General features: G+C 40.0%; 2 protein-coding genes and 1 pseudogene across 8 annotated transcripts; 2 read left to right on the plus strand and 1 right to left on the minus strand.

Annotated features, from left to right (window-relative positions):
* The first annotated feature begins 2843 nt into the window (after window positions 1–2843).
* Window positions 2844–14036, plus strand: LOC131252832 (4-hydroxy-tetrahydrodipicolinate synthase, chloroplastic-like). Of its 7 annotated transcripts, XM_058253568.1 has the most exons (5): window positions 2876–3002; window positions 4002–4133; window positions 4500–4647; window positions 8298–8381; window positions 12837–14036. In XM_058253568.1, the coding sequence occupies exons 3-5, from the start codon at window positions 4568–4570 to the stop codon at window positions 13762–13764; spliced, it is 1092 nt and encodes a 363-aa protein (XP_058109551.1). In that variant the 5' UTR covers window positions 2876–3002; window positions 4002–4133; window positions 4500–4567; the 3' UTR covers window positions 13765–14036. The 7 variants fall into 7 exon arrangements, with proteins under 7 accessions (XP_058109549.1, XP_058109552.1, XP_058109551.1 ...); XM_058253566.1 differs by lacking the exon at window positions 4002–4133 and having other exon boundaries at window positions 2844–3002; XM_058253569.1 differs by lacking the exon at window positions 4002–4133 and having other exon boundaries at window positions 2858–2996.
* Window positions 14037–14629: 593 nt separating this feature from the next.
* On the minus strand, window positions 14630–15241 carry LOC131254120 (protein PALE CRESS, chloroplastic-like; annotated as a pseudogene).
* Window positions 15242–19430: 4189 nt separating this feature from the next.
* Window positions 19431–23094, plus strand: LOC131252830 (pentatricopeptide repeat-containing protein At5g59600-like). Its single transcript, XM_058253562.1, has one exon. It carries the CDS (start codon window positions 19916–19918, stop codon window positions 21560–21562), a length of 1647 nt encoding a protein of 548 aa, XP_058109545.1. The 5' UTR covers window positions 19431–19915; the 3' UTR covers window positions 21563–23094.
* The last annotated feature ends 3692 nt before the right edge of the window (window positions 23095–26786 follow it).

The raw sequence follows: 26786 nt of genomic DNA on the forward strand, positions 1-26786 counted from the left end.
GGAGTACCGAATCCGTTTCCATCAGGAGGAGGGGTATTTTCGTCCTGATATTCCGACTCCGTACGAGGAGGTCCAACTGTGTATTCTAAGTTTGTATTGCTTCAAAAAAACTGTTGGATAAAAGGTGGGGTCCACAGTCATTACTGTGGTCTTTCAAAATAGATGGGCAAAGTAGATTTGTCACCTACATTTTTATGGCCCAACACAGCTCCAGGCACTTGGATATCTGTGTGTAGGGGTCAAAGTAAGCCCAAAATGATGTGTGTTTTACCCATACCTCCATTTATTTTGGATCATTGTTTTAGGGCATGAGCTTTGAGGTAGATCTAAGTCTCAGGTGGGCTGCACCACTCGAAAACAACGGTGCTTGAGTTACTACAATTAAAAACTCCTCCTTAGAGGATGGTGCTCTGTGGGCCTCAAAATAATGTATGTGTGTTTATCCAAGCTGCTCATCCATTTTGGATCATTATTTCATGGTATAAATCCAAAAAACGAGGCAGATCCAAATCTCAGCCACATTGCACCAAAGGAAAACAATGGTGATTGAATGCTTACCATTAAAAACTTCGTAAGGCCCACTGTAATTACACAAACTTGAGTGAAGGATAACATACATATTAGCTTGATCTAAAACATCTGTAGCCCTAGAGAAGTTTTTATAGGTGAGTGTTCAATCACCATAAAAAAAATATGTTGGAAATACTGAAAATAAAATAAAATAAAATATTTTTTGTTTCACTAGGCTTAATCACATAAAAATTACGTTTTGATTTAATGTATAAAGTGTACTAACTAGCGCCATTACAGCCACACTGCTTGCTTGAGTGCATGTGCATGTAACCCGAAGATTTCAATATCCAAAACTCCCACATATAAATTGTAAGTTTTTTTTTTTTTTTTTTTTTCTCATTTTTGATACGAGATAAAAGTACAAACAACACTTTTTCATTTGAAATATTCTAAAATTGTAAAACAAGAATTTCAAAAATGTATATATTTTATTTTCAAAAATTAAATTTCAACAATCACTATTATTTCCTATGGTGTGGTTCACCTAAGATTTGGATTCACCTTATTTTTGGTTCATGCCCTAAAATGAACTAGGAAAAAAAAATGATAAACAACGTGGATAAAACACATACGCCATGGTGAAACTCAAGGAGCACCATCCAGTGGTGACTGGCTGGTTGCCTTGTCAATATGCAATCCGCTTCCCGGGAGAGTGATAGATGTTCCACATGCAATTAAAAAACTGCACAGGTAGCATTCAAGTGTCCAGATCAAACCGCGCCGCTCGCTACTGATAGTACCGAGCCGCGCTACTGAAGCGTCACCATAGAACTTGGTCACGTCACTTCAGTGGCGAGTCTCGCTGCGCAACCTGTCGGTAGCTAATTCGTGTCTGATCAAACCATTATAATGAAAACGAAAATATAGTAAATTTAATTATCTCACACTGTAATTGGTGGACATTCATTGGGCGGTTAAAAGTGAATAAAATCCAAAGTTTCTATTGCCACAGGGACGTGTCCACTAAATGGAGGTTATTGTTTTATTTTGGCTTCCTGGCCCAGCTATAGTGGGCTGCACAAACTTGTCAGTTTTTTGTGTTAACATATGCCACGTCTGGATTTTTTAGTGCCTGCGTATCAAGTGTCCTGGAAAGCCTCTGTAGTCCGTATCATATTATCCTGTACGTCACACGAGAAATCCCTCTCAGCCCCGTATGATCTGAAGCTCAATGGGCTCTACCATAATGTCTGTATTGAATCCACTCCGTCCATCAGTTTCATTAGCTCATTTTAGGAGGAAAAAAGAAAATTAGGCAACTAAAATATCCAAGTGGACCACACCATTCTAAAAAATGGGAGGTAAATGCCTATCGTTGAAACCCTCCTCTGATCACGGCTTCTTTTATTTCTAATGCAAACGGTTGGTAAGGTGATTCTCACAAGGATGAAGGAGAAAGATAGATATCAGCCTGTTCCAAAACTTCTCTGGCTCGAGTAGAGTTTCAATGGTGGGCGTTCAATCCCAACTCTTCTTTAGTGTGGCCCATTGGAGATTTGAATCGGCCGTAAATTTCACTATCACATCATAAAATTTCTATAAAAGTTGATAGACGGAGTGGATTTCAAAAGGACATCGTAGTGGGCCCACACCGATTTCGGTTACATGGTCTCGGTCCGTCGGGGGTTAAATGCAACTCGTGTCCCCTTCGAAACCCTCTCGCTCTAAAGCTCTGTGGACGCCACCATGATGCACGTGTTTTATCCATACCGTCCAACCATTTTTAGAGATCGTTTTATGGCATTACAAAGAGAATGAGATAGATCTAAAGTTCAAGTGGACCCCACCATAGAAAATAGTGGGGACAGTGACATCCACCGTTCAAAACTTCTTAAGGGCCACAGTAGTTTCCGATGAAGCTGATATTTTTGTTTTCACTTCATCTATCTCTATGTTAACTTATGAATAGGATGGATCTCAAAAATACATCACTGTGGGCCCTATAAATGTTTCAACGGTGGGTGTGACGGCTCCCACGGTTTTCTGTGGTGGGTCCACTTGAAATTTAGATCTATCTTATTCCCTTTGTAATGCTATAAAATGATATCTACAAATGGTTGGACGGTATGGATACAACACATGCATCACGGTGGGGTCTCCAGAGCTTGGTGACGTCACTTCAATAGCAATTTGGCTACTGACGTTGTCAGTATCCAATCCGCGCCCGGGGTTAAATGCAACTCGTGTCCCCTTCGAAACCCTCTCGCTCTAAAACCCTCATCTTCTTCCAAACCGTCTAGCGCAGCCTCTATAGAAAAAAAACAGAAAAAAAAAAAAGAAAAAGAAAAGAAAAACAGTTTTTTTATTTCCGCTAGCTTGTTGAGAGAGAGAGAGCCGTTGTGGTTGCCGTTGCTGATGCAACTCTCCTTTGTAGCCAGGATTTTCAAACTATGACCGTCGGAGTGAGGGGACCTGTAAGTCAGGTACAGGTAAGTGAAATCTCTCCCTTTTCAAATGGGGATTTTCTTTTCTGTAACTTAGAAATTTCCCATCCAAACACTACCTGTTAGTCCTCTATAACTAATGCAACTTGCATTCAAATGATTCCTTACTTGAAAATTCATTTTTATTTTTACATCTTTCATTATCTTCTTCTTTATTTATTTATTTGTTTATTTTTTTAATACTATTTATCATATTTTCCTATTATTTTAAGTAAAAATCTAGAAGTAGCATGCAGTGATGGGACTCGGATTGCGTGGTGTACAACACAGCAACAGGTTATATCCACACCGTCCATTCATTTTGCCAGATCGTTTTATGGCACAAGCCAAAAAATGAGGCAGATCCAAAGCTCGAGTGGATCACACCACAGAAAGCGGTGGAGATTGAACACCTACCATTGAAAACTTCTTGGGGGCCGCAGAAGTTTTGGATCAAGCTGATATTTATGTTTTCCCTTCATCCAGGTCTGTGTGATCTTATGAATAGGTTGGATGACAAATAAACATCTTGGTGGGCCCTAGGAAGGTTTCAATAGTGGGCATCGTTGTCCCCACTGCTTTCTGTGGTGTGGTTGATATTTGTGTTTTCCCTTCATCCAGGTCTGTGTGATCTTATGAACAGATGGCAAATAAACATCTTGGTGGGGGTCATTGTCCCCACTGCTTTCTGTGGTGTGGTCCACTTGAGCTTTGGATCTGCCTCATTTTTGGGCTCATGCCCTAAAATGATCTGGGAAAATGGATGGACGGTGTGGATATAATACATACATCATGGCGGGGCCCACAGAACTTTACCACTTCAACATCGTACTGTCCCTGGTGTTGTGTTCTACACCACGCAATCCGAGTCTTCACATAGCTTACACTAACTCTTCAGGGGCGCATGTGAATGCTATGCTATTTGCTATTTAACACACTATTTTGGAATTGTCTGTTATGGATTTCTTGAATTCATTGTCTCATGATCTTTGTTTCAACTCACAGAAAATTACATGCCTTGCTCATCTCATCATATCCAGAATTCCATGTTTGGATGCTCAATTGAATTGAATTGCAGCGTTTCAAAGTCAAGGAAGTGGAAATGACCAAAGTGGGGCTAAGCTCACTCCATTTACAGTGAGTCCAACTAGCAAGTCTGACTGTTTTGAGTCCGAATGGAAACTCACGGAATTGCAATTAGGGGCTGATCGTTATTATGAATTAAGATGGTCCCACCTCCACCTTGCTTAATTCCTGTATATTTAATTGATGTATTGAAATTCAGTTCAACCACACATCCTAGCTCACTCTCTTTGCATCAATTAGAAAAACAGAACCAAAACATTTTACGGATATCAAACGTCATTCTCTTGTCGTCTACCGTAGGATTGCCTTGTTTTACCTTTTTTCAACTCTACTTCTGATTCATGTGTTGTGGCTTGTGGTTGTTTGGTACAAAAAAGGAAAAAAGAAAAACTAAATCATTCTGTTTGTTTCTAGCAGTGAATCACGTGTCGTGATCTGGCAATTACATTTCTTTCATCTGGGTGCAATTACAATTCAAGATCTCGATGTTGAGGAATTATAATCTGTGCACCAGAGATGCAGCCTTTCAGCTGCCTCTACATGCTGGGCCTAATACCCGTGTGAGGTTGATCTGTTGCTTACATTTTTGGGTTCTTCTTTGCATACTCATTGTTTTTTCATGTCAACTTATTTTGCGATTCTGTTTTATATAGTTAATGGCAGGTAGAGTTCTACCTGTAGTTTAATTTATGAGAATTTTACAAATGTATGTACAATTGTTCCTTTTTCTTGGGATATGCTTTCTAGGTTGGTTTATGATGTTTTGTTATGATCAGGCTTGAATCCAAACTGCCTGCTCTTTACGGCTCTCATGTCTGTGTGAATTTGGGTTGTATTAGAGTAGGGAGAATGCAGAAGATTGTTCTATTTAAGTCTTTCCATTGTCATTGCATTTAAATGAGCATCTCAATATGCCTTGGAATTAAAGGATTTTCGATAATCTATGCTGATGGTTGCTTTAGCTTTTAGAATGCATCCACATTTCACATTGTTGAAGTTCAGAACCTTGTTGTTGGAATCTAGCTTTGATGATATTCTGGTTTTTATTTGTGTGTAGAATAGATGCTGGTGGATAAGCCATGCTGATGTTATGGATCAACCAGCTTTGAAGGATTTATGGATAAGCTATGCTGATGTTCACTGTAAAGAAGTCCCTTTATGTTTTCAATCCTCAGCATCTATGTAAAGAAGCCACTTTGAGAAATTTCTCTGAGAACTGAACTTTTATATATAGGTTCTGAGAAATTTCCAAAAATAAAAATAAAAATTCTAGGCTAAGGAATTGAACAGAAACTGCTGGGAAAGGTATACAGTTGGATCTATGGGGATCGTAGACCAATGGGGTGCTTCAGAAAGGGGCGTCTTCGCACATTTGTGCTATTTGGGTTCCACTTTGGATCTCCTCCTGTGGACATATGCGATAGGGGGCCTGGTTACATGATTTTCTCTTCTAGTATTCATCCTCAATTCTGTGACTCCCAGTGATATGTCCATTCACTTCTTATCCATTTATTCTTACTCTTGTGACCCTATTCATCCCGATTTAATCTCTTTGATGTCCCTCAATCTTCTTAGTTATGTCATGACCCCTTTTCGCAAACCATGGACTGTGAAGTGTTTTGGTGAGATTTGAATGAGGGCTAGAGGAGACCATCTCTTGACAATCTGGAATTCGACTCCATTTCCAGTGATGAGGCTGAGCCGATTAAATCACTTAGGGCCTGTTTGGCCAGTTGCATTGGAAAGGATTAGGTGGGATGGGATTCAAAAAACATAATTATTACCCATGGCAGGGATTGTTCCCTGTTACCATGGGATAAGCTTAATTCCATGCTTTGTTTGTAATACGGTGGTACATTGAATGGATATACCCACCATCATTTGAAACTATTGAGAATAACACACATGTGTTATATCTAAACCGTTCATTTGTTTTGTAACCTCATTTTATGGCATGGGCCTAAAAATGAGGCAGATCCAAAACTTATGTGGCCCCAAAGAAGTTTTCAACGGTAAGTATTCAATCCCCGTTGCTTTCTATGGTGGGGTCCACTTGAGCTTTAGATCTACCTGATTTTTTGGCCCATGCTCTAAAATGATCTCGAAAAATGGGTGGACGGTGTGGATATAGCCCACACATCATGGTGGGACCTACACAACTTACTAACATTGAGTGAAATTGGCACGGGACCCAATGCGATTCCATCTAATCTACTTCCAAGCTTTTCCATTCTTCCCAAACATGGAGTGGAATTGGCACAGGACCAGATGCAATTCCATCCCACCTAATCCTTTCCAATGCAACTGGCCAAACAGGCCCTTATTTGCTTGGATGAATTCAAGAAAGTGGTCTGGGAGGGACAAGGGCCTCGGCTTGGATGGCTTTCCATTGGCCTTTTTTCAAACGTTCTGAGATGTGGTAAAGATGGACCCTTCTAGCTTTTGCCTTCTTTTTTTTTTTTCTTTCTGAGTTAGGTCATATTTCAGCTGAGCTATGGTTTACCGTTTTGTCCCTCATCCAAATATTGGAAGGTTCTGATTGCCTAAAAAATTTTAAGCCCATCAGTCTTATTGGCAGTCTCTACAAGATTATTGCCAAAGTTTTGAGTTAGCGGTTGTGGACGGTGCTTCACAAGATTCTTTCACCTTTTTAAAGTGCCTTTGTTTCGGCGAGACAAATTCTTGACAATACCCTGATTGCCCACAAATGCTTGAATTCCTGCTTGAGATCGGGCAATCAGAGTGTGGTTTGTAAATTGGATCTTCAAAAGGCCTATGACCATGTTGATTAGTCCTTCTTGGACTATATGTTGATTAGGTTGGGCTTTCATGTCCAAATGGAGGCATTGGATTCATAATTGTGTATAGTTTGTTAGGTTTTTTGTCCTCATCAATGGCTCCTCATTTAAAAAACAAAGAAATCTTCTTGGGGTCTGCAACAGGGGACCCTCTCTCCCTATTTCCTTTTCTTATGGCTTCAGAAGTGCTCAGTAAGATGCTATAAAGGTCAGGGTTTGGGTCTCTTTTGGGGGTTTCAAGGTTGGTACTTTTCCCCATTTGATTTCTCATCTTCAATTTACCAATGGTAGCATTTTGTTTTGTGAGGCAGAGGAATCTATGGTGGCAAATATGAGAATTTCTATAAGATGGTTTGAAGTGGTGTTTGGGTTAAATGTTAACTTCGCTAAAAGTGTGATCTTGGGATCCTTGTCCCTCAGGAGTCCTTAGTCTTGTGGACAATTTTGGCTGTCAGGTAGGATTTCCCTTCGTCTTACCTTGGCCATCCTCTTGTGCCTAGGGAAGCTTACGAGTCACCTTTGGGATGAAATGGTGGAAAGAATTGAGAGGAAATTATCCCCATGGAAAAGCAAGCTGCTCTCTCTAGGTGGCAAAATTACTTCGATCAAATTGTCTCTCTCCAATCCCATAATACCCTGAAAGACACCATCTTTCAAAGGATCTCCTTTCAGCCTTTGAATGGCCCACAACGCAATTGTAATAGCAGACTGCGAATGGGTTCATATTGATTTCAGGCACATTTTACAATACATGTTGTTTGTTATGTTCTTGAAACGGAGGGAGGAGGGAGGGAGGGAGGGGGAGTAGGATCCATCTTCTTTCATCAGCTTCTCATTTGTCACTAGAGGAGTAGCAACAGGTTTGCAGCCATACATCTTTCATTTCTTCAGAAAATTCTCCCTAGAAACTTCTAGACCATCAACCTTATTTGGGTTGGCCTCTCTAGCTTTCTTCTGCTCAAGGAGCCACCACCTTGCCATACCTTATTCGTAGTAGCTTTTTGTCAGTTCCACGGGCACTTTTTAGGATTATTATTAATGTTATTTTTTAATTCTTGGCATATTTTTTTATTCCTTATTGTAGTAATTTTATGATACTAACCAGTTTAGGTGCACTTTCTGTCCATGCCAAATTGTTACATGTAACTGCCCATAGCACCACAAGCATACTATCACGCAACCTCTTTCCTCAAGACAAGTTGCATGTATTTCATTATCATCATATTTATGGTGCCTATAATTCATTTCTTCTTCTTCTTCTTCTTCTTCTTCTCTTTTTTTTTTTTTTTTTGGTTAGGTTGTTAGTACACACCCATGTCAGTACACACACTCCATGTTAGCCACCCCCACTAGGGAATTCATTTCTTCTTGTTGATCCTTCTTATTCATTCTGTTGTTTTCTTTCTGAAAATATCAGGAAAAATGGAAGATGGAGGTCCCCAAAAGCTGCAGTCATCCCCAACTTTCATCTTCCAATGCGGAGTTTTGAAGTTAAAAATAGGTGGGATTTGTACTTTCATGATTGATGCTTTCTCACATAGATGTGATTGGTTGAAATATAGAATTCATACTTGGCCCAAGATTTTCATGTCATTGAGTTTGCTTATGCTTTCCCATTCGCAGTAGATGCAATGTTAATATGCCAATAAAGACCGAACCTGAGCCTTGATTTTACTTTCTCAAATGATGAAGCAAGTCTAATCAAGCTTGCCAATTCCTCCAAGAATTTAAATGTAAAAGATTTTTCAAGCTCTCAGATAGTAGAAGTTCCTAGTGAACTTAAACATTGCATCCCATAAAACCTTGAGAAGAATGCTTATAAGAAGAGGAAAGGAAACAATTGAAAAGGAATTTACGTGGAGGTACAGCTATGTTATATGATGTAAGTGACCTCTAATCAATATGACTACATGGAAAAATTTTAAGGCAGAAGAACAAAGTTGGACATAACTCCAATTCTGTAGACATACTGCAACTTTGACGATGGCAGATCCCTATTTCCTGCTACAAAGAACCAATCGGTGAAATTGAAGGAAAATTCAAATTTCCAATTTTCTACCCAACCGCTGGACTAAATATGCTTTTAAAAAATCTTAGAAAACTAATTTGTTGTTGAATTTCCTACTCGTGTTTCATCAAAAATGTCAAAAAAGAAAACCGAATGAACAATATGCTTACATGTTTTACTCTTACACAATGTTGTCAAAATCATTATCATATCGTGTCTCGTAATCGGGGACCAATTGAATCACATTGCAAATCATAAGATTTATATATATATATATATATTTGAAAACATCTGAAAAATACAAATAAATCAGGAAAAAAGTTAAAAACTTATCAACAATCCACTTCTCATCAATATACACCATGAAAAGTAATCACATATTGTGATATTATCAATTGAGAACATGTATCTAGTATGTATATGATGTGTAAATGGTAAAATTGGTTTAAAAAAAGAAGAAGAAATGAATATGGGGGGTGGGTGGGTGTTGGGTTTGCATAAGATAAAAAGAAAGAAGAAAAATGAATAAAAATAAAATTGTTGATTTTTTATGTAATTTTGGGCACGGTCATCTTACTATTATTTAAGATTTGCTGTTTGGATGTATGTTCAAATAGTACACCCATACGATGTGATTTGGACAGTACTATTCATACACGGTTATTGCATTTTTAAATATAGGGGTCACAGAAAAAATAATTCGTGATTTTGGAATTTCTAGTCCTTAGTAGAATTTCCAAGAAATCATGAAATGATATTAACAAGGTATTCCGTAATGGCAACGATGGCTGTAACAGCCACCACCGTTACCTTTATAATGCAGGCTGTAGTGGCCATTATGGTTTCTTTTTTCCTTTTTCTTTTTTTTTTTTAAAAAAACCCGAAAAACCTATATCGTCCTCGTAATGGGCTGTTATGGCCTTTATGGGGGGCATAATAGGCCGTTACAGGTCTTTTTTTTCGTAATGGCCATTGGGGCTGTTACGATCCTGTAACGTGTAATGGTGCCACCGTCACCTTTATGTAAATGGCCTTTACAGCCCCGTAACAGCCGTTACAACATGCCATGGACATTAGTGTGGATACATGACCTTTTTTCTTTTTTTTTTAATAAATACAACGCAAAAGAGCTCCATATTATTTATTTATTTTTAATTCTACCAAAATAGAAGTTCCAAAATCACAATCTATTTTTCTTCTCACTTGAAATGTCTAAAAGTAGAGAGCAACCTTAGGTTGAATTATTTTTTTTCACCTTAACTTTTTTTTATAAATGACGTTAGGGTGTCCCCGCCCCATTTTGAGGTGAGACTATTCCCAGCGGATGCACGCAATCACCTGCAAACCACGTACATCGAGTAATGTAATGCCCCGAATTTTGAGGGTCGAATAAATGCTCGACTCCCGAGATTCTGGGTATCACTTGTGCTTTGCGAAAGTGGGATTCTTAAATACTCCTACATTTGGCATTTATGCATGGGTAAAATTATATTAAATAGTGTAACATACTCAGGAATAAGCACAATCAAAGCAGATAAGTTAATTAAAACGCATACAATATGATTATCCAGAGTATGAGTCCACAACTGGGTCTAATATATAGTTCCAAAAATCAAGAAAAAATGTGGCAATACAGCGTCTAACTAAACCCAAACACTCGACACTCCTTGTCAAGTAATGTGCCGCCTACATCTGCCCATCCGACAGCTGGAAGTAGGAGAACTCCTCGTCCATGTACGCCTAGTCCAATGCATTGGCCTCGGTAGTCCCTACATCGACATCAACGTCTAGTTGGTGTTTTAAAACACCTCCCAGAGTGGGAGTGAGTGATCAACTCAATTGTTTCATCAAGCATGAGTTATACATGTTATCAAGTCTATCAGTACAGGAAATGATAAAACGATCTATACAACTTCCTAAGTACTCTTATTAATGCACATAATGGGATTTATGAAATGATGTATACACTTACAATCCAACACTCCCTCAACACACGACTCCGACTCCAGGTTTGTAAATGTCAACGCTACCTTAACACGCGAACTCAACTCCTTATTCGCCACATCCTAATCTAGTGCAATGTGGTGGATGGTTATGTTAGTCGAGTGATTAATTAAGCCTATTCATCCAGTAATTTGGGGAAGCTAGGGTACTTCTCTTTCGGTCATCAGTCTTATCTGAATTACTTGGTATGGAACGGCCGCAACGATCCTTCGCTTGTATTCCTTGATATGTCTGGTTTCGTCACTCCCAGTTAAATGCATACGAAAGACAAGTTGTAAGGGTGATGCTCACGGTCACTACGTGAAGACTTGTCATCCCAGCGTAGGCTAACAGCATGAATACGGTGTCCCCTGCCACCATGCTCGGCTCACGAGTCTTGAGGGTCGTAACACTAATGGTTATTAGTAGACATTCACATTTGGTAAGGGAGTGTCCCAGATTCAAGCAGTTGTGATCATACATGGTGAACATATATAATGTTAGCCAATTTTTAGACAAATTCGGTTGATTCGGGCAAACATCGGCGCAACCGGCATGAGGTGTAAACACCCTGCGCAGCCCAACCACTGTCGATCGTCTATGTTCAACCCGAATCGGTCGAACGTGTCCAAGGTGGCAACCTAATTGGGGCAACCCATATCCATAAATTTGTTGATTAACTAGACTACTCTCATAGTCCTATTTATTGGCTTAATCAACTCAACTAGCATCGAGGATCATGAGATCCACATTCAACTATCAAATTCAGTAATCTACTCATTCAGACATTTCATCGAACACACAAGTATCATAAAACTAGAATTTGCAATTCATGGACTGAAATTGAAATACACATAGGTTATCATGCAAATTCCAAGTTGGCAAGTATAAATCATTAACTGAAACATTAAAATTGATAAACGGCAACGTAAACATTTATGGTCTGCACCTCTCGCTAGTTCGTCCAACTCAGACTTGTTTCTAAGGTTACATGTCCAGGGAAGGATCGTCGACCACCTACACGAGTATATGAGTTTGTAAGGGTTGGGCAGAATTCATTAGAAAACCTACATCTACAAGAAAGGCTCGTAATTTTACCCCTAATCGTCGTTGGAGGAGTTCGACAACGGAAACGGTAGCAGCTAAGCTTGCGGGCCAAGGGGGAGAGGAGCAACCTCTTCTAGTAGCCACACCTTTGATCTCGCTCCTCCTTTTTCTTCTCCCTTCCCTTTCTCCCAAGCTTAGGATTGCAAAATTCGGATGGGGAGGAAGGGGTGTAATTTGGGAGCTATTGATAGCGCCAGTGTGCATTAATGGCCGTAAACTGACGGTTCGAAACTCACAACTTCGCGAAAGAGTGTACAATTTAATTCACTTAAGTTTCAAGTTCTTCCCTAGGGTATTCACACTTCTCATGAACCCGCCCTTCGACTCAAGTTGAGCGGTCTTAGACACTATCTTGGTTCAGCTCCCACGATGGACGTCTAGCCCGGTAAGATAGAGATTATTCTATAGGTTTGAGGATAATGGACTCTCGATGCGCGGTCTAGGTCCCTTATGGTGAATTGGGGTACTCCCAAAAGGGGTTGGCCCCCAGAATCTCTTTCCGGTCTCAATTGGCGTTAGGGTTAGCCACGTTTGCGATCCTAGCCATCTGTTATTTGCAAAAATGGTTGCTCGACCTTAATTACCTTAACTCTACGCACTACCGTACACCTTGCCGTCACTAATTAGTCTGGTATGGTCCTCGTGCGATTCCGCTTGTGGTTGAGATCGGATTTTTCCAAGACATTACAAGTAATCCCGGGGAGGGAAATCGAATTCGTGTCTATGGGGAGCACATCTACGATGCTTGCCGTTTGCCTAAACCCCGTGTGGTTCCCCTTAATAATTATTGGAGTGCTGATGTTAGTAATGTGCTGATGCTTGTTTTTGAGTGCTGCTAATGGGTGTTCATGTTTGCAGGACATCAATCGAGGATATAAATAAGCTTAGGTTGATCACAGCCATCAAGACCCCATATCTACCGGATGGGAGATTCGATCTTGAAGCTTACGATGCCTTGATGCACATGCAGATTGTAAACGGTGCTGAAGGTGTGATCGTGGGGGGCACAACAGGTGAAGGTCACCTTATGAGCTGGGATGAACACATCATGCTCATTGGTCACACGGTCAATTGCTTTGGTGGATCAATCAAGGTGATTGGGAACACCGGAAGCAACTCAACAAGAGAAGCAATCCATGCATCTGAACAGGGTTTTGCTGTGGGGATGCATGCGGCCCTTCATATCAATCCTTATTACGGGAAGACGTCCTTGCAGGGGATGGTATCTCATTTTGAGAACGTGCTTTCGATGGGCCCCACGATCATTTACAATGTTCCATCAAGGACAGGACAAGATATTCCGCCCTCTGTGATCAACACCCTTGCACAAAACATCAACCTGGCTGGTGTCAAGGAGTGCATGGGCAACGATCGGATCAAAGAGTACACCGAAAAAGGAATGGTGATATGGAGTGGCAACGATGATCAGTGCCATGATGCTAGGTGGGCATATGGAGCTTGTGGGGTCATATCTGTTACTAGCAACCTTGTTCCAGGGTTGGTGCATGAGCTCATGTTTGGAGGAAAAAATGCTACTTTAAATTCGAAGCTTATGCCACTGATTGAATGGTTATTCCATGAGCCGAACCCCATTGCTCTGAACACGGCCCTGGCGCAGCTGGGAGTGGTTAGGCCAGTTTTCCGGTTGCCGTACGTACCTCTTCCGCTTTCTAGGAGGGTGGAATTCGTCCAAATAGTCAAGGACCTCGGGCGGGAGAATTTTGTGGGAGAGAAAGATGTACAAATTCTCGATGATGATGATTTTATGTTGGTGGGCCGGTATTAGTTTATAGTTCCATGTTTAGCAGCTTGACATTGCTTCCACTAGCATAGCATGGCATGGCTTAACTTATGGTCACAGAAACAACTGTGTGAGAAATAAGGCGTGTGCGTATTTGGGTTAGGCATGAGACCGAGTTGCTTACATCTTCAAAAGCAACTTACTCATGCTATTTGTCAATCTCGTGATTGCAATCGAGGTATGTACTTGTTCTTTCTCATGTAGTTCATCAGTTTTTGTATTAGCATATGTCATTTATAACAGAGGTTTTCTGAACATGGTCTGCATCTCTGGTATTTCTGCAAAATGAGTTTTTTTTTTTTTATTCTTTTCATCTTATCTCTTCTAGCAATACTCAAAGCTGTTTTTGTGCTTCATGCCGACTGCTAAAAGGATTGAATCATGGATTTTCACAACTATGGTGGCAAATTCACAACCTGAGGCACCCTTCAAAAAAAAAAAAAAAATAACAATTCACAATCTCAGGCATCCTTCAATGATTAAAAAAATAATAATAATCACAATCCGAGGCATTTTGGATTTTTTTTTTTTAGGCCGCAAATATAGAGAAGTGTTTAATTAGGACCCAGACATGTCTTACAAGACTAGTCGACACCACAACAAACCCATTAAGGTTGGATTGATCGAAACCCAATTTCGCATCCAGGCCCATCAAGAAAAGGAATTATATCAGATCCACAGGACGATTCTATCCTTCCTGTCAATACCCAAACCCTTTCTGGCCATGGATGATAAAACCCACTTCATATTATCCTCCAGATAAAAGACCTGATCAGCTCCAGCCTGCTCATCTTCTTCCCACACCATCAGCCAAGATGGAAAGACGGAGCGGAGCATGACCAAGGTACTACTACCATTTCAGTGTTATCGCTAAAACTAGTAGAGCTTCCACCTGACGTACGGTTCGCCGCTGCTCCTGTTGCTTCAACCTACAAGTCATGTTCAAAGCCTTGTGTAGTCTGTGCTTGGCCTCATTCCAGTTGGATCTCTCGCAGCAACACATCAACTTCCCAGGCATAATCAGCCCTCAGCAGCGCATCATTGTCTTCTGGTGTCATCCCATGTGATCCTCGTGTAATAATGTCAAACCCCACTGGAACAAGTATACTGAAGGATCCTCTCATGCAAAGGTATCAACCATTCGTTTTCTGCATTTCTTCAGCCATTCTTCATCATCAAATCCATGGCGCAAAGTTCAAAAGATCGTCAAGCAATCTCATGGAAGGAGTCCTCCCTTTTCTTTATCTCCATCTCTACTGTCCTGTACAAGAGGTCTAAACATCCAATAGCATCCTTTTCATCAACATGCCGAGCAAGATCAAGGTGATTACATATGACCATTAGGACAAGTTTGGTAAGTTTGCCTTTTCAAGCAGCAACCTCAATTTTCTCTTCAACTTCTTCAGCAAATCTGATAAAGCTCGAAACCAATCTCCTTGCTTTCCAAGCCTTCTTCCTCAGGGTAATGCCTTCAACCAGGTGACAAATTCATGATACTCAGCTCCCTTTCTATTGTCTTCCGCAGCCTCTTAACATCTGCAATTTGGCTCCTTTGTTTTTTTCTGAAATGGCGTGATTGCCATTCTTCCTCCCAAATATCTTTTGGGAGTCCAATATCGGAGTCGTACTCCTTTTGCTATCCTATACTCGTCCAATTCGCTTCCTTTTTCACCTTCCTCACAACCCTGCACCAGGTGATGGCAATTTCAGCTTGAAAGGGCATTTTGGAGAGATTAGGATTTTTCTGAGATTATGAATAGGGTAGTCCTGTGCAATCTAACTTTAGATGAGGGCAACCATGGCTGAATAAAGCAAACTCTACCCGATTCTCTACTACATGCATATCATGATTTAGTTGCTGTGATGAGTAGGGACTAATCATCCTACGTTCAGGTCAGACCAACATCGCGAGGAAATAATGCTTGGAGCTTACTTGGATGGTCGTTAGAAGACCAGCTTACACTTGTGAGAAGCAAGGCAATGAGATGCAAGTGAAATTGACCTCGTTTTTTGTTACCTAAGCAGATCAGGCAGGAGGAAACCAGTACATCAGCAGGACTCAAAAGCTCGGATCTTCCCTCCGATCTAACCAGTTCAAGGCTGCATGTATTGGAGTGCCTTTAGGAGGTTAGCTTTTGAACATACTCCAAGAAAGCTGTTGTACAATGCTCCAACCAGATGTTTGGATGGTATTGTTCATCAGTCTCTGTGAGAAATCTTCCACACGAAACAAGTCCTTACCCTGAAATTGAGCTGCTAACAAGTAGAGGGTTTATGAAGAAAATACAGGAACAGAGAAAAAAAGGTCCGATTTTTTACTGAGCAGTGTACGTGCCTTTTCATGCCAGGCATGATACAGCACTTTCTTTTCCTACACATGCACTCACTCCCCACTCGCACTCGCACTCGCACCACTGGTTTTTCACCACAATGGGTACTCAAAACTCATGACCTCATGTTGAAACTCTTGCGAGCTGTAACCACTGAAGCATTGGGAAACATGATTCAACACTTGCTGGCTCATTTGTCATTTTGACTACACTTTCTCCACATAGCAGATTCCATGGCTCCATGTCATTCTGAATAGGTGGCACACATTGGATAAAATTGAAACAGTCCATTTCACACTAGTGATTGGGTCATGGTCCAAAAATCTGTATTTAGGGCATACAAATGAACTCTAAAAGACAAACTGGCAATATCTCTTATTAAGTGAGAAAATGCCCATTTATTACATGGTTAAAGATAGGATGGAAAACAAAAGAAGAAAAAGACGGCAACCAATCAAAGGATGAATCCATAGGTTGTATGGTTCATATATCATAAATGTGCCATGTGTGTGGTAAAGAATCTAGAGGCAGGTAATCCGTTCTCTCATTGATATTGTTTTTTAATGAGAAAGGTTTACAAACCTTGATGTTTAAAGAAATGGAAAAGGGCTGTTGTTGCTAGTTATGAAGAATTCTCATCTAATCAGATGGCTAGGATCATCTATAGTAGATCCACTAGATGACTACCTGGTTCACAGATCGGATGTATGGTGTGATCGGATGGGGTTTGTTGGCAATGAACAAGGATCCTCTTCTGGAAGCATGAATACCAAAAACTATTTGAGGGTATGTTTGGACGTACCTCAGATTCAATATCGGTTGGAATGCTACTTCTGTAAAATGATATTTTGCTTCTTTCAGCTAGTTGAAATTTTTATTTCAGGGCGGAAAAGTGGAAAACTGATAACCCAGTTGGGTTTTGTTTTGAACTGTGGCTATGTTCAAATTAACTCAGTCTCATTGACATATCCAGCTGGATGTCGGTTTGGATGCAGTATCAGGTTTGGATGTTTAAATTCTTTTTGGTGTGTTTAAATTCTATTGGGTTTGGCTGTTTAAATTCCGTTTGGTGTGTTTGGATGCGCTATCAGGTTGAATTGCAATTATTGGTCCAATGAAGTAGAATTAAACAATCCCCAACTATGTTTCTTTCATGTCTAATAAACAGATTGCTAGAATCATTTGATTATGTACAAATCCTTTTATTGAATGATCAGGAAAAAAAAAAAAAAAATGTCCAGATTTCCTGCAGGAATGATTTAGAAGATCAAAAACAAAAAATAGTAGAATTTGCTAGCAACAACATAATAGAGGTGGTCAATCAAAATAGATTGATTCAAAATCTAATTCAAACCCAATGTAACACCTATGGGTACATAAGAAAGGTATCGGATCCATTCTTTTTAATGAATGGATATTATTGCAACTTCAGGAATTCAAAGGTATCAAATTGAAAATGATATTCTAAATCATCTAACTATAATAAAATATGCGATCAACCAACATTTATCGAATTTGAAAAAGAGTAAAAAGAAATGGTTTGATCCCTTAATTCTTGAACCCAAAGATCCATGAATTGGGATCCTATTATGTTTATTTCGTGTTTGATACATAGATTGCTAGAATCATTTGATTATGTACAATTCCTTTTTCATTTCAATAAAATTAGAGGTGGGGTGCTCCAAACTTTTGTTATAATTTAAAATTAAATAAATAAAAATTAAAATAAAAAAATCTAGGATCCTAGATTGCTAGGATCATTTTGGTTTGTTTGGATGCAATATCAAATTCGATTGCAATTATTCGTCTAATAAAGCAAAAATAATCAAACTGCATATACGTAATTCAAATTTGAGGGTTAATGCCTTTATTGTGGATGTTAGGATCATTTAATAATCAGATGGCTAGGATCATCTATCTGATCAATTAGCCATCCAAATGTGGTCTAGATACATTGCTGATGGATCAGATGATCCAGATGGCCCCTTGGTGGATTTGCCACATTCTAGGATTCACCAATTGTGCAATCCTCACCATGGATGTACGTCAATCCAGACCAGATGTGACCTACATGTACGCCAATCCAAGCTGTACAAATCACTGACCTCATCTTCAATGGATCAAAAGCCAAAATCAACACCAATCAAATGATCCAAAGCGTCCAATTTAAAGGTCAGTGATCCCTATCCTGCGATTAAATCAGATGGGTTGGGCATGTCGGGACTAGCCTTCAAGTGAACTCAGTCCGGTCGAGTTTTAATGTTTCTGAAACTACGGCCCGGATTCAGAGCCTAGAAAGCAATGAAGATTTATTAGTGTCCTGATGTTCAGTACCAAGGGCTTGAAAACAAACTAAAGGATGTTTGAATCTCAAAAGGAATAAGATATCTTTGATCATTATTGTTATGGATTTTCATCCTTTCGTATTTGCTGAAATTCACAAAACTCATTCGCTTGTAATTTCCTAAGCATCGTCATAGAATCTTAATCTAGAATACATTACAGAATCATCACCTCATCCAATCCAAACAAGAAAAACAAAATCCAATTGCTTCTTAATCACAACATGTAGAGGAAAAAGATATGAAAATGCGAACAAAGACTATACTAAAACACAATAAACTAAAAAGCATGAGATTTTATCCATGAAAGATTCTTGACTCATACACAACCCTAACTGATTATCCTTATTACCAGATGGATGGTTAATCTCTTCTTTTAAGTGGTGGGGCAACCAGGGAATCAAGATCCACCGGTTGTCCATTGATTTCAAGGGTGCAGCTTGCATTGTTAGTGGACCATAGGGGTGCAACTTGAGTTGGGTCAACCTGAAAGTTAGGTCAATTGGGTTGGCTCTGTCCTTGCCCCAACTTAAGATTGATTAGGGGTGCAACTTGAGTTGGGTCAACCTGAAAGTTAGGTCAATTGGGTTGGCTCTGTCCTTAACCCCAACTTGAGATAGATTAGGTTTGAATTGGAGCCTCCAGTAACCTAAATCGGCTCGTACCGAAATCTCTATGTCCCACATATACATATAAAGTATAACTAACATGCATGATATAAATATAAAATATAAGTGTGTACTGACATGGATGTGTACTAAATATATATATATATATATAAGTCTTCTAAAAATATACATATAAATTACAACTAACATACATGATATAAATATAAAATATAAGTCTTCTTTGAAAATAAGATTGATGATTGGAACCACCAGCTTTATAGTACATACAGTTCATAAATAGAACTAGATAGATGTAAAATATGATTTATAATTAGAAAGGATATAGCCTTGCATTTGGTGATTATAGATTTTATTTTGCTTGAATTATTTTTATAATTATATTATTTGAATTATTATCAAATGATTGATGGACCCGATGTGGCGGGCATATCATGTAGGCCATAGGTTTCATCCTAGGAAAGAATTGTTTACATGGCTACATAATCAGACGATCCAGACCGTCCATCTGGTGGGCCGTACAATGGATACGCAACTTGCAATCATTAAACCAATCGGGACATTTCTAAGCCACCTGATGTTCGTAATGATGGGTGGACCATTGGCTATTTTTGGTTTCTATCTGTGGGTTTGAAGGCAGTGAACAGAAAGGATTTCCCAACTAATGTAGTATAAATAACAGTAGCCCGTCCACGCAGGGCCCATCAGATGGACGATCCAGACTACTCTTCCATGAGGAAATATGCCCCAGATGGACGAACCAGATGGAGAATGCCCCTCATAGATCGCACTATCAAGTGGGGCCCACAACATGTCCTTTTGTCCTTAGAACATTAGAATGCATCGTCCTCTCTCTGTAGTATTCAAAAAGATCGTGTCCGCGGCACGAGCTTCAATCAGACACCGCACATTTCAAACCCGTCCCGATCCGTACGCAACCTATCTCGAGATCTGTGCACGCGATCGATCTCTCGAATCGGGTCGGAATCTCCACGCCCATCTTCTCGTCAACGGTCTCGCTCGCTCGGCCCACCTCTCCTCAAAACTCATCAACTTCTACACGCGATGTGGCCACCTTTCTGCCGCCCGACGCCTGTTCGACGAAATGTCCAAAACAAACCTCAGCCGTTGGATCATCCTCATTACTGCCTATTCCCGCCATGGCTTCCACAAAGAGACCTTGGATCTTTTTTATGAAATGCAGAGACAAGGCCTCAGACCGAATGAATACATTCTCTGCAGTGTCATTAGAGCTTGCGCGAACACTTCCAATCTAAAAGCTGGAGAACAGATACACTTAATCGTTCTCCATTATTCTATTGATTCTGATGCTTTCATTGGAACCGCTTTGATCAACCTCTACTCGAAATGCGGCAGATTTGACAACGTCTGCCGGGTGTTCGATAGAATGCTTGTGAAAGATCTAGTGGCTTGGAATGCGATTGTCTCGGGCTATGCCCTGCATGGGTTTTCGAAAATTGCATTGGGTTTGTTCGGAAAAATGCGGTTGATGGGATTGAGACCGGATTTAATCACGTGGAATGCTATGATTGCGGGTTTCGCACAGGTGGGTGACGTTGCGATGTCTTTGAATTTGTTTGAAATGATGTTGGGTGATGGAATTGAGCCTGATGTCGTATCTTGGACGTCAGTGATATCTGGGTTCGTGCAGAATTTCCATAATGAGGAGGCCTTTGATATGTTTCGACGGATGATGGGTTCTAGAGTCTGGCCAAGTTCAGTTACGATTAGTGGTCTTTTGCCAGCTTGTTCCAATGTGGCAGATTCAAGACATGGACAGGAGATCCATGGGTATGCTTTGGTTATTGGGGTTGAGGAAGATGTATTTGTTAGCAGCTCTCTGATTGATATGTACGCGAAATGCGGGTTCATATTTGAAGCGGCGAAGTTGTTTGGCAAGATGCATGAGAGGAATACGGTTTCCTGGAATTCTATGATATTTGGATACGCCAATCATGGGTTTTGTGACAAAGCAATTGAGCTTTTTTATGAGATGGTGAGGAAAGAGAATGTGAAGCCAGATCACCTGACATTTACAGCAGTTTTTACCGCTTGTTGTCATGCTGGGATGGTTGAAGTTGGACAGAAGTTATTCAATTCGATGCAAGAAGAGTATGGGATTGAGGCAAGGTTAGAGCATTATGCATGCATTGTTGATCTTCTCGGTCGAGCAGGGAAGGTCACAGAAGCATATGATTTGGTTAAGACAATGCATGTGGAGCCTGATTCGTTTGTGTGGGGAGCATTACTAGGGGCGTGCCGGCATCACAGGAATGTTGAACTGGCAAAGGTTGCGGCTTCACATCTGTTTGAGCTTGAGCCGGGGAGCGCTGGGAGCTCTGTGCTATTATCAAATGTATTTGCAGATGCTGGAAGATACGAAGATGCTGCAAGGTTGAAGAAGATGGTCAAAAGGAAGAAGCTGATAAGAAGTCTGGGGTGTAGTTGGATGGAAGCTACTTAACTCAAAAGGTTGATGATTCTACTGCTATGGAAAATCACCTTGGTTGTGGCCCACTCAATGAATGTTGATGGCATTGCTGAGGCTGTCCAATGATTACCAGTGGCTGGAGTGTAGAGAGGCTTGCTGATTCAGAGAAGAATCTCAAACATGTTGATACAGATCCAAGCAGTGTTTGGAAAGGCCAACCTGCCATCCCAGCCATTAGATTGGAATGTGATTGGAAGTAGTTCCCCAGATCTGCATTCTGTTAAATCCATCTACTCTCTGTACCTTTGTCTGAAATTGCCAAGCATTTGGGGCGGGGAATAAAATGAACCCACCATATTATCAGTTCTCCATATGCTCGCAGAATATCAATTTGCAGAGAAGCTTCCTGTCTGCCCAACTTGTCTTAAAATCACAGCATGCAACTTCTTAGAAGCATCATCCAAGCCAGACTTAAAACAGGAAAAGTTTTGAGCCTGATTGTTGTGAAAGAAGTTTATAGGCCTTCATTGATTGTCATCGACATGCCATTAGCAAGGATACTCAAGATTGCAAATTTAAAAGAAGTCGAGGTTTGAAAGTCTATCTCCATAAAGGAAACATAAAGACTCGAATGTGATGGGTAGTGGCAGTCTCAGTACGAAATCAGAAGCGAAGAAAACAAGAATTCATTGTAGAAAGATGCTTATCAAGGAAAGAAGACATGTAGAGGAAGCAATTCAGAAGCCTCATTGATATGGACGAATATCAAGAACAAATCGAACACAGTATGGATAGGGGAAGAGTAATTTCAAGCAGGTTTGGAGTAAAAGAACTAATAAAAAGAATGGAAAAAGAGAAGCTGAAGATACTACAAAAGTAGTAAAAGTGGACTAGAAAGATCTTATGTTTGGATGCATGGAAATTGTTGTCCTGGGGTCTTTCCATGTTTCGAAATTGATATACTGGCATGCATTAAATCTTGTATAGAATCTGCTCTTTTGATGGAAGGGGAAACATAATCTGCTCTTTAGACTGAGGGGTCGTTTGGATGCCTGTAAAGTCTCTTAGTAATCCGATTACCTGTAATCGGATTACATGGGCTGTTTGGATGGGTGTATTTGCATGTAATGGGATTATAGGTTGTAATTAGATTACAGCTTTTAGTTGTAATCTGAAACATAGCAAAAGAGCATGTTTCAGATACAGGCAATAGATCTATTTTTTGAAACTTCTTGATACAGGGAGAATTGTGGCGCAGCTTCAGCATTCCCACCCTTCCCTTTTTCCAACAGTCGGACCCATAGTTTAGTGATATAGATCTCCACCCTCCCCTTTTTCCAACAGTTGGACCCATAGTTTAGTGATATAGATCATCGTGCGTTTAGGGCCCATTGGATACGGCGCCCACTGTGCATATGGGCCCACTGTATCCTCTCTATGTGTATTGTCCACCTATATTCAAAGAGTTATTGGTTATGATCTAGCCCACTGTACATGTGGGGTCATCCATCTATGTCCCATTGTAAACATAATCATGTACCATGAATGGCCCGCTTTCTGATCCATCTTTATACCTCTCCTTGTATAATGTACTTCTCTTTATATCATGTATGGCCCACAGTACATGTATGGCCATGTACTACGGCCAGCATGTATGTTTAACTGTACATGCATGTCTATTAATGGTTTGATCGTGCATGTACGTCTAACTGTACATGTATGGTCATATACATGTGGCCAGCATATGTAGGGGGCACTGTACATGTGAAGCATGCTATACATGTTGCAAGAGCTATACATGAACCGAGTTAGCTTGGTTAACTTGCTCGACTCGACTCGAAAAAGCTTGACTCGACTTGAATCAAAACTGGGTTCGAGCCCAGTCAAGCTGATTTTTTGAGCTTGAAGTCCAAGCTAAACTGAATTCGACTCGACTCGACTTAACTTGACTCGAACTTCGGTTCAAATCGATTCGACTCGGATCGGGTTCGCTTAATATAAATATTTTGTTAATATTTATATATTTAAATAAATTATATATATATACCCCAAAACCTAAACCCGAACTCAACTCATAGGTTCGAACTCGTACCCAACTGGAAAGATTGAGCTTGAACTCGAATGGAGCTAACCTGAGCTGCTGGCCAAGCTGAGCCAAGCTAGCTAATCAAGCTCAAAGACGGAGCCGAGCTGAGTTCAAGCTGGGTAGCTTGCTAGCCGAGCCAAGCTGGGCCAAGCTTGACTCAGTTCAACTCATGCACAGCTATACATGTCGCTAACACATTGACTGTACATGTGAGGTAATAGTTAATTGTTTATATTCAATAGTTTCTCATCACAAAAGGGAATTTGAATTAATGGGTCTATTTTTATGACCCACTAAATGATTGGTTTAGTATAAGGATCAGCTATTGGCTTTATTGAGTTCGACTTATTTCAATAATCTATTTTAAATGAATACTTTATATGTCATTTGATGATTTTTAAATGATTTACCAGTCCGAGATCTCTCATGTGTGAATACCCAATTATACCCTATAAGCAATTTTACAGGTTAGACAAACAAAACAACTATTTATTTGTAAACATATTACAACTTAAAGTGGGTCCCTACTCATGGCTTAGTGGTAGACTCACAAGAGTTTCAACATTAAGGTCATGGGTCTAAGTACCCAATGTGGTGTGTGTGTGTGTGTGTGTGTGTGTGTGCATGTGTTAAAAATCTGTGAATACTCTACACCTGTAATCCAATTACAACTTAAAATTTTTTACAAGCATCCAAACGATCCCTAAAATGGTTTATAAGATCAAGCAGACTTTGATAGTTTGGTCATGTCAAAGACCAAGAACTTGTAAGAGGAAATGAGTCAACTCAAGTTGAAGGATCTCAAATGGCAAGCAAAAACGCCCAAAAGGACATAAGTGAAGTAAGCAAAAATAAAAATCAATGACATATGCTTTGAAGATATGGTCTTGATAGCATAGACTGGTACAAGGGGATTCGTGTAGCCAACCCCAAGACCAGACCCCAACACCCACATTCTCTTCCCTTTCAATGCCCACTATATAGATTTCCCAGAACAAAAACCAGGATGGCCCACTCATAAGGCTGACTATGCCATCAAAGTCAATGGAAAGCCAAATGCGTAGGTGTGGTCCATATAATGAGTTGATTGGTCCAACTTCCACTCCAAGTTGTGTTTGTGGCGCACCAATTTTTTGCATGGCTTGGATGTTTTTCTTTTATTTATTGGAGCCCGATTATTAACTGGGCCAGGTGTGAGTATACCTTGAACACAGCCCAAAACCATTTGTTGTTTGCCGCTACTGCTGTTAGTGTTGGGTGAGAGAGATTTTTTTCTTCTTCTTTTTTTCTTTTTTTCTTTATTCTTTTTATAATCTAGAGGGGTGAGGGATTGAAACCCGCTTCTCTCAGTTGAGTTAGACTATCCCATGAAAAACCAATCATCAGATGGGCCACATAATAAATAACTAAATAAATAAAAGAAAGAGAGACTATCCAATGTTAGTTTTGCACCACTGAAATTGACAAATGGTGCATGCGCCTGGGACATGTGATCTGATCAGTGAGTGCTAGCAAAGCTGGACTGACTTATAATAGATTCAAGAGATGAAATGATCAAATCACCTTTTGTCTAATTTTTTCCTAAAATTCTTTGGAATAGTGTATTGTGGGCCCACGTGGTTTGTGTATGACATCCAACCCATTCAGCAGGTACATGATCAGATAAATTAAAAATCATGTGAATCTAACAAGAAGTGGACCATACATGATTTTTTAGTTTTCTGGATGGTGTAATTATTTTTTTTTTTTTTCCTAATGGTTGTGGCCCACCAATGAATGGATCACCTTGATTTTTTATTTATTGATCATCCTAATGCGGTTCATGTATATGGATGGGTTTGGGGTAACAGCTGGGAACCAGACCCAAGTCGCTGACATAGTGAGGCCTGGCCGTCGTTTTCATGATTCAAATGGGACATGGCTCCTTTAAGTGAATCCAAATTGGACCGAGCCAGCCCAAACAACCCAATCAGTGAAAATCTTGAGCCATAGTTTTCACATTCAAGAACAAATGCCATCTCAGGCGTTCACCCAAGTCAACTCCCTGATGGTGATCTCAGCAAGATTTCCATCTCCATTTGAGTCTAACTCAAACCTGACTCGGGAAGACTCATCAAATCGACTCAACCAGTCGATGCGACTCGCATTGACTCAAACCGAGTCACCCAGTCAGTTAGAACAACATCCTCCCATGAGGTGACTAATGTAGGAGCACTTTCACATTGGACTCGAGTGGAGTGGCTTGTGAGATGCAGGGGCATACTCGGGATGGGCAGCCCGCGGAACCCATGAATTTTGGGCCCACAAGGAGGATTCGGCCGAGAACCTAACCCATGGATTTGGGGCCTAAGCTATGAGATAAAAAGGATTACTTCACCATTTTCTATCAATTCGAGCTTTTAAACCAAGTGATTAATTGCCCTACATCAAATTAGTATCAAAGCAAGGTCTCGTGTTTGAAATTTTGTCATCGAGAGTGATTAATGCAGGGGCATTTTCACACCTAACTTGTGGGATGCGGGGGCACACTCGGGTGAGGTATGAGATAAAAGGGATTAATTCATCATGCTCTATTAGTTCAAGCTTTTAGAGCAAGTGGTTAATTGTCCTGTATTAGTAACTATCTTCATCAAAGAGCCAACCAACAATTCCATGATAAAATTTTAGTTTTGAATTACCTATCCATGGTTATTTTTTACATATATTGCTATAGATAGTTAAAAATTAAAAAAATAAAAAATAAAAATAAAAAACTAGAGCTATAAAATTTTGAGTCTGAGTCGGGACAACGAGTCTTCAAGTTGATCCAACCCGGATGTACATCTAGTCCAATCAAGTATCGTGTTTTCGAATTATGGGCTGGATTCAGATAACAACAAATATGAGTGCCAAGAAAGCAATGAACATTCATTTGTGTCCTGTTCTACAATACCAAGAGCTTGAAAACAAATAAAAAGATGACAGGATTTAAAAAGGAAACATATATCTTTGAGCATTACTTTTATAGATTGACATCCTTTTGTCTTTGCTGATAACTCACAAATCTCATTTGCTTGTACTTTTCGAAGCATTGTTATAGAATCTTAATCCCGAATACATGACAAAATCATCATGTCATCGAATTCAAACAAGAAACAAAATCCAATTGCTTCTAAATGGAATCATTTATAT

This window comes from Magnolia sinica, chromosome 8, assembly GCF_029962835.1.
Source record: "Magnolia sinica isolate HGM2019 chromosome 8, MsV1, whole genome shotgun sequence".
Taxonomy (NCBI): Eukaryota; Viridiplantae; Streptophyta; class Magnoliopsida; order Magnoliales; family Magnoliaceae; genus Magnolia; species Magnolia sinica.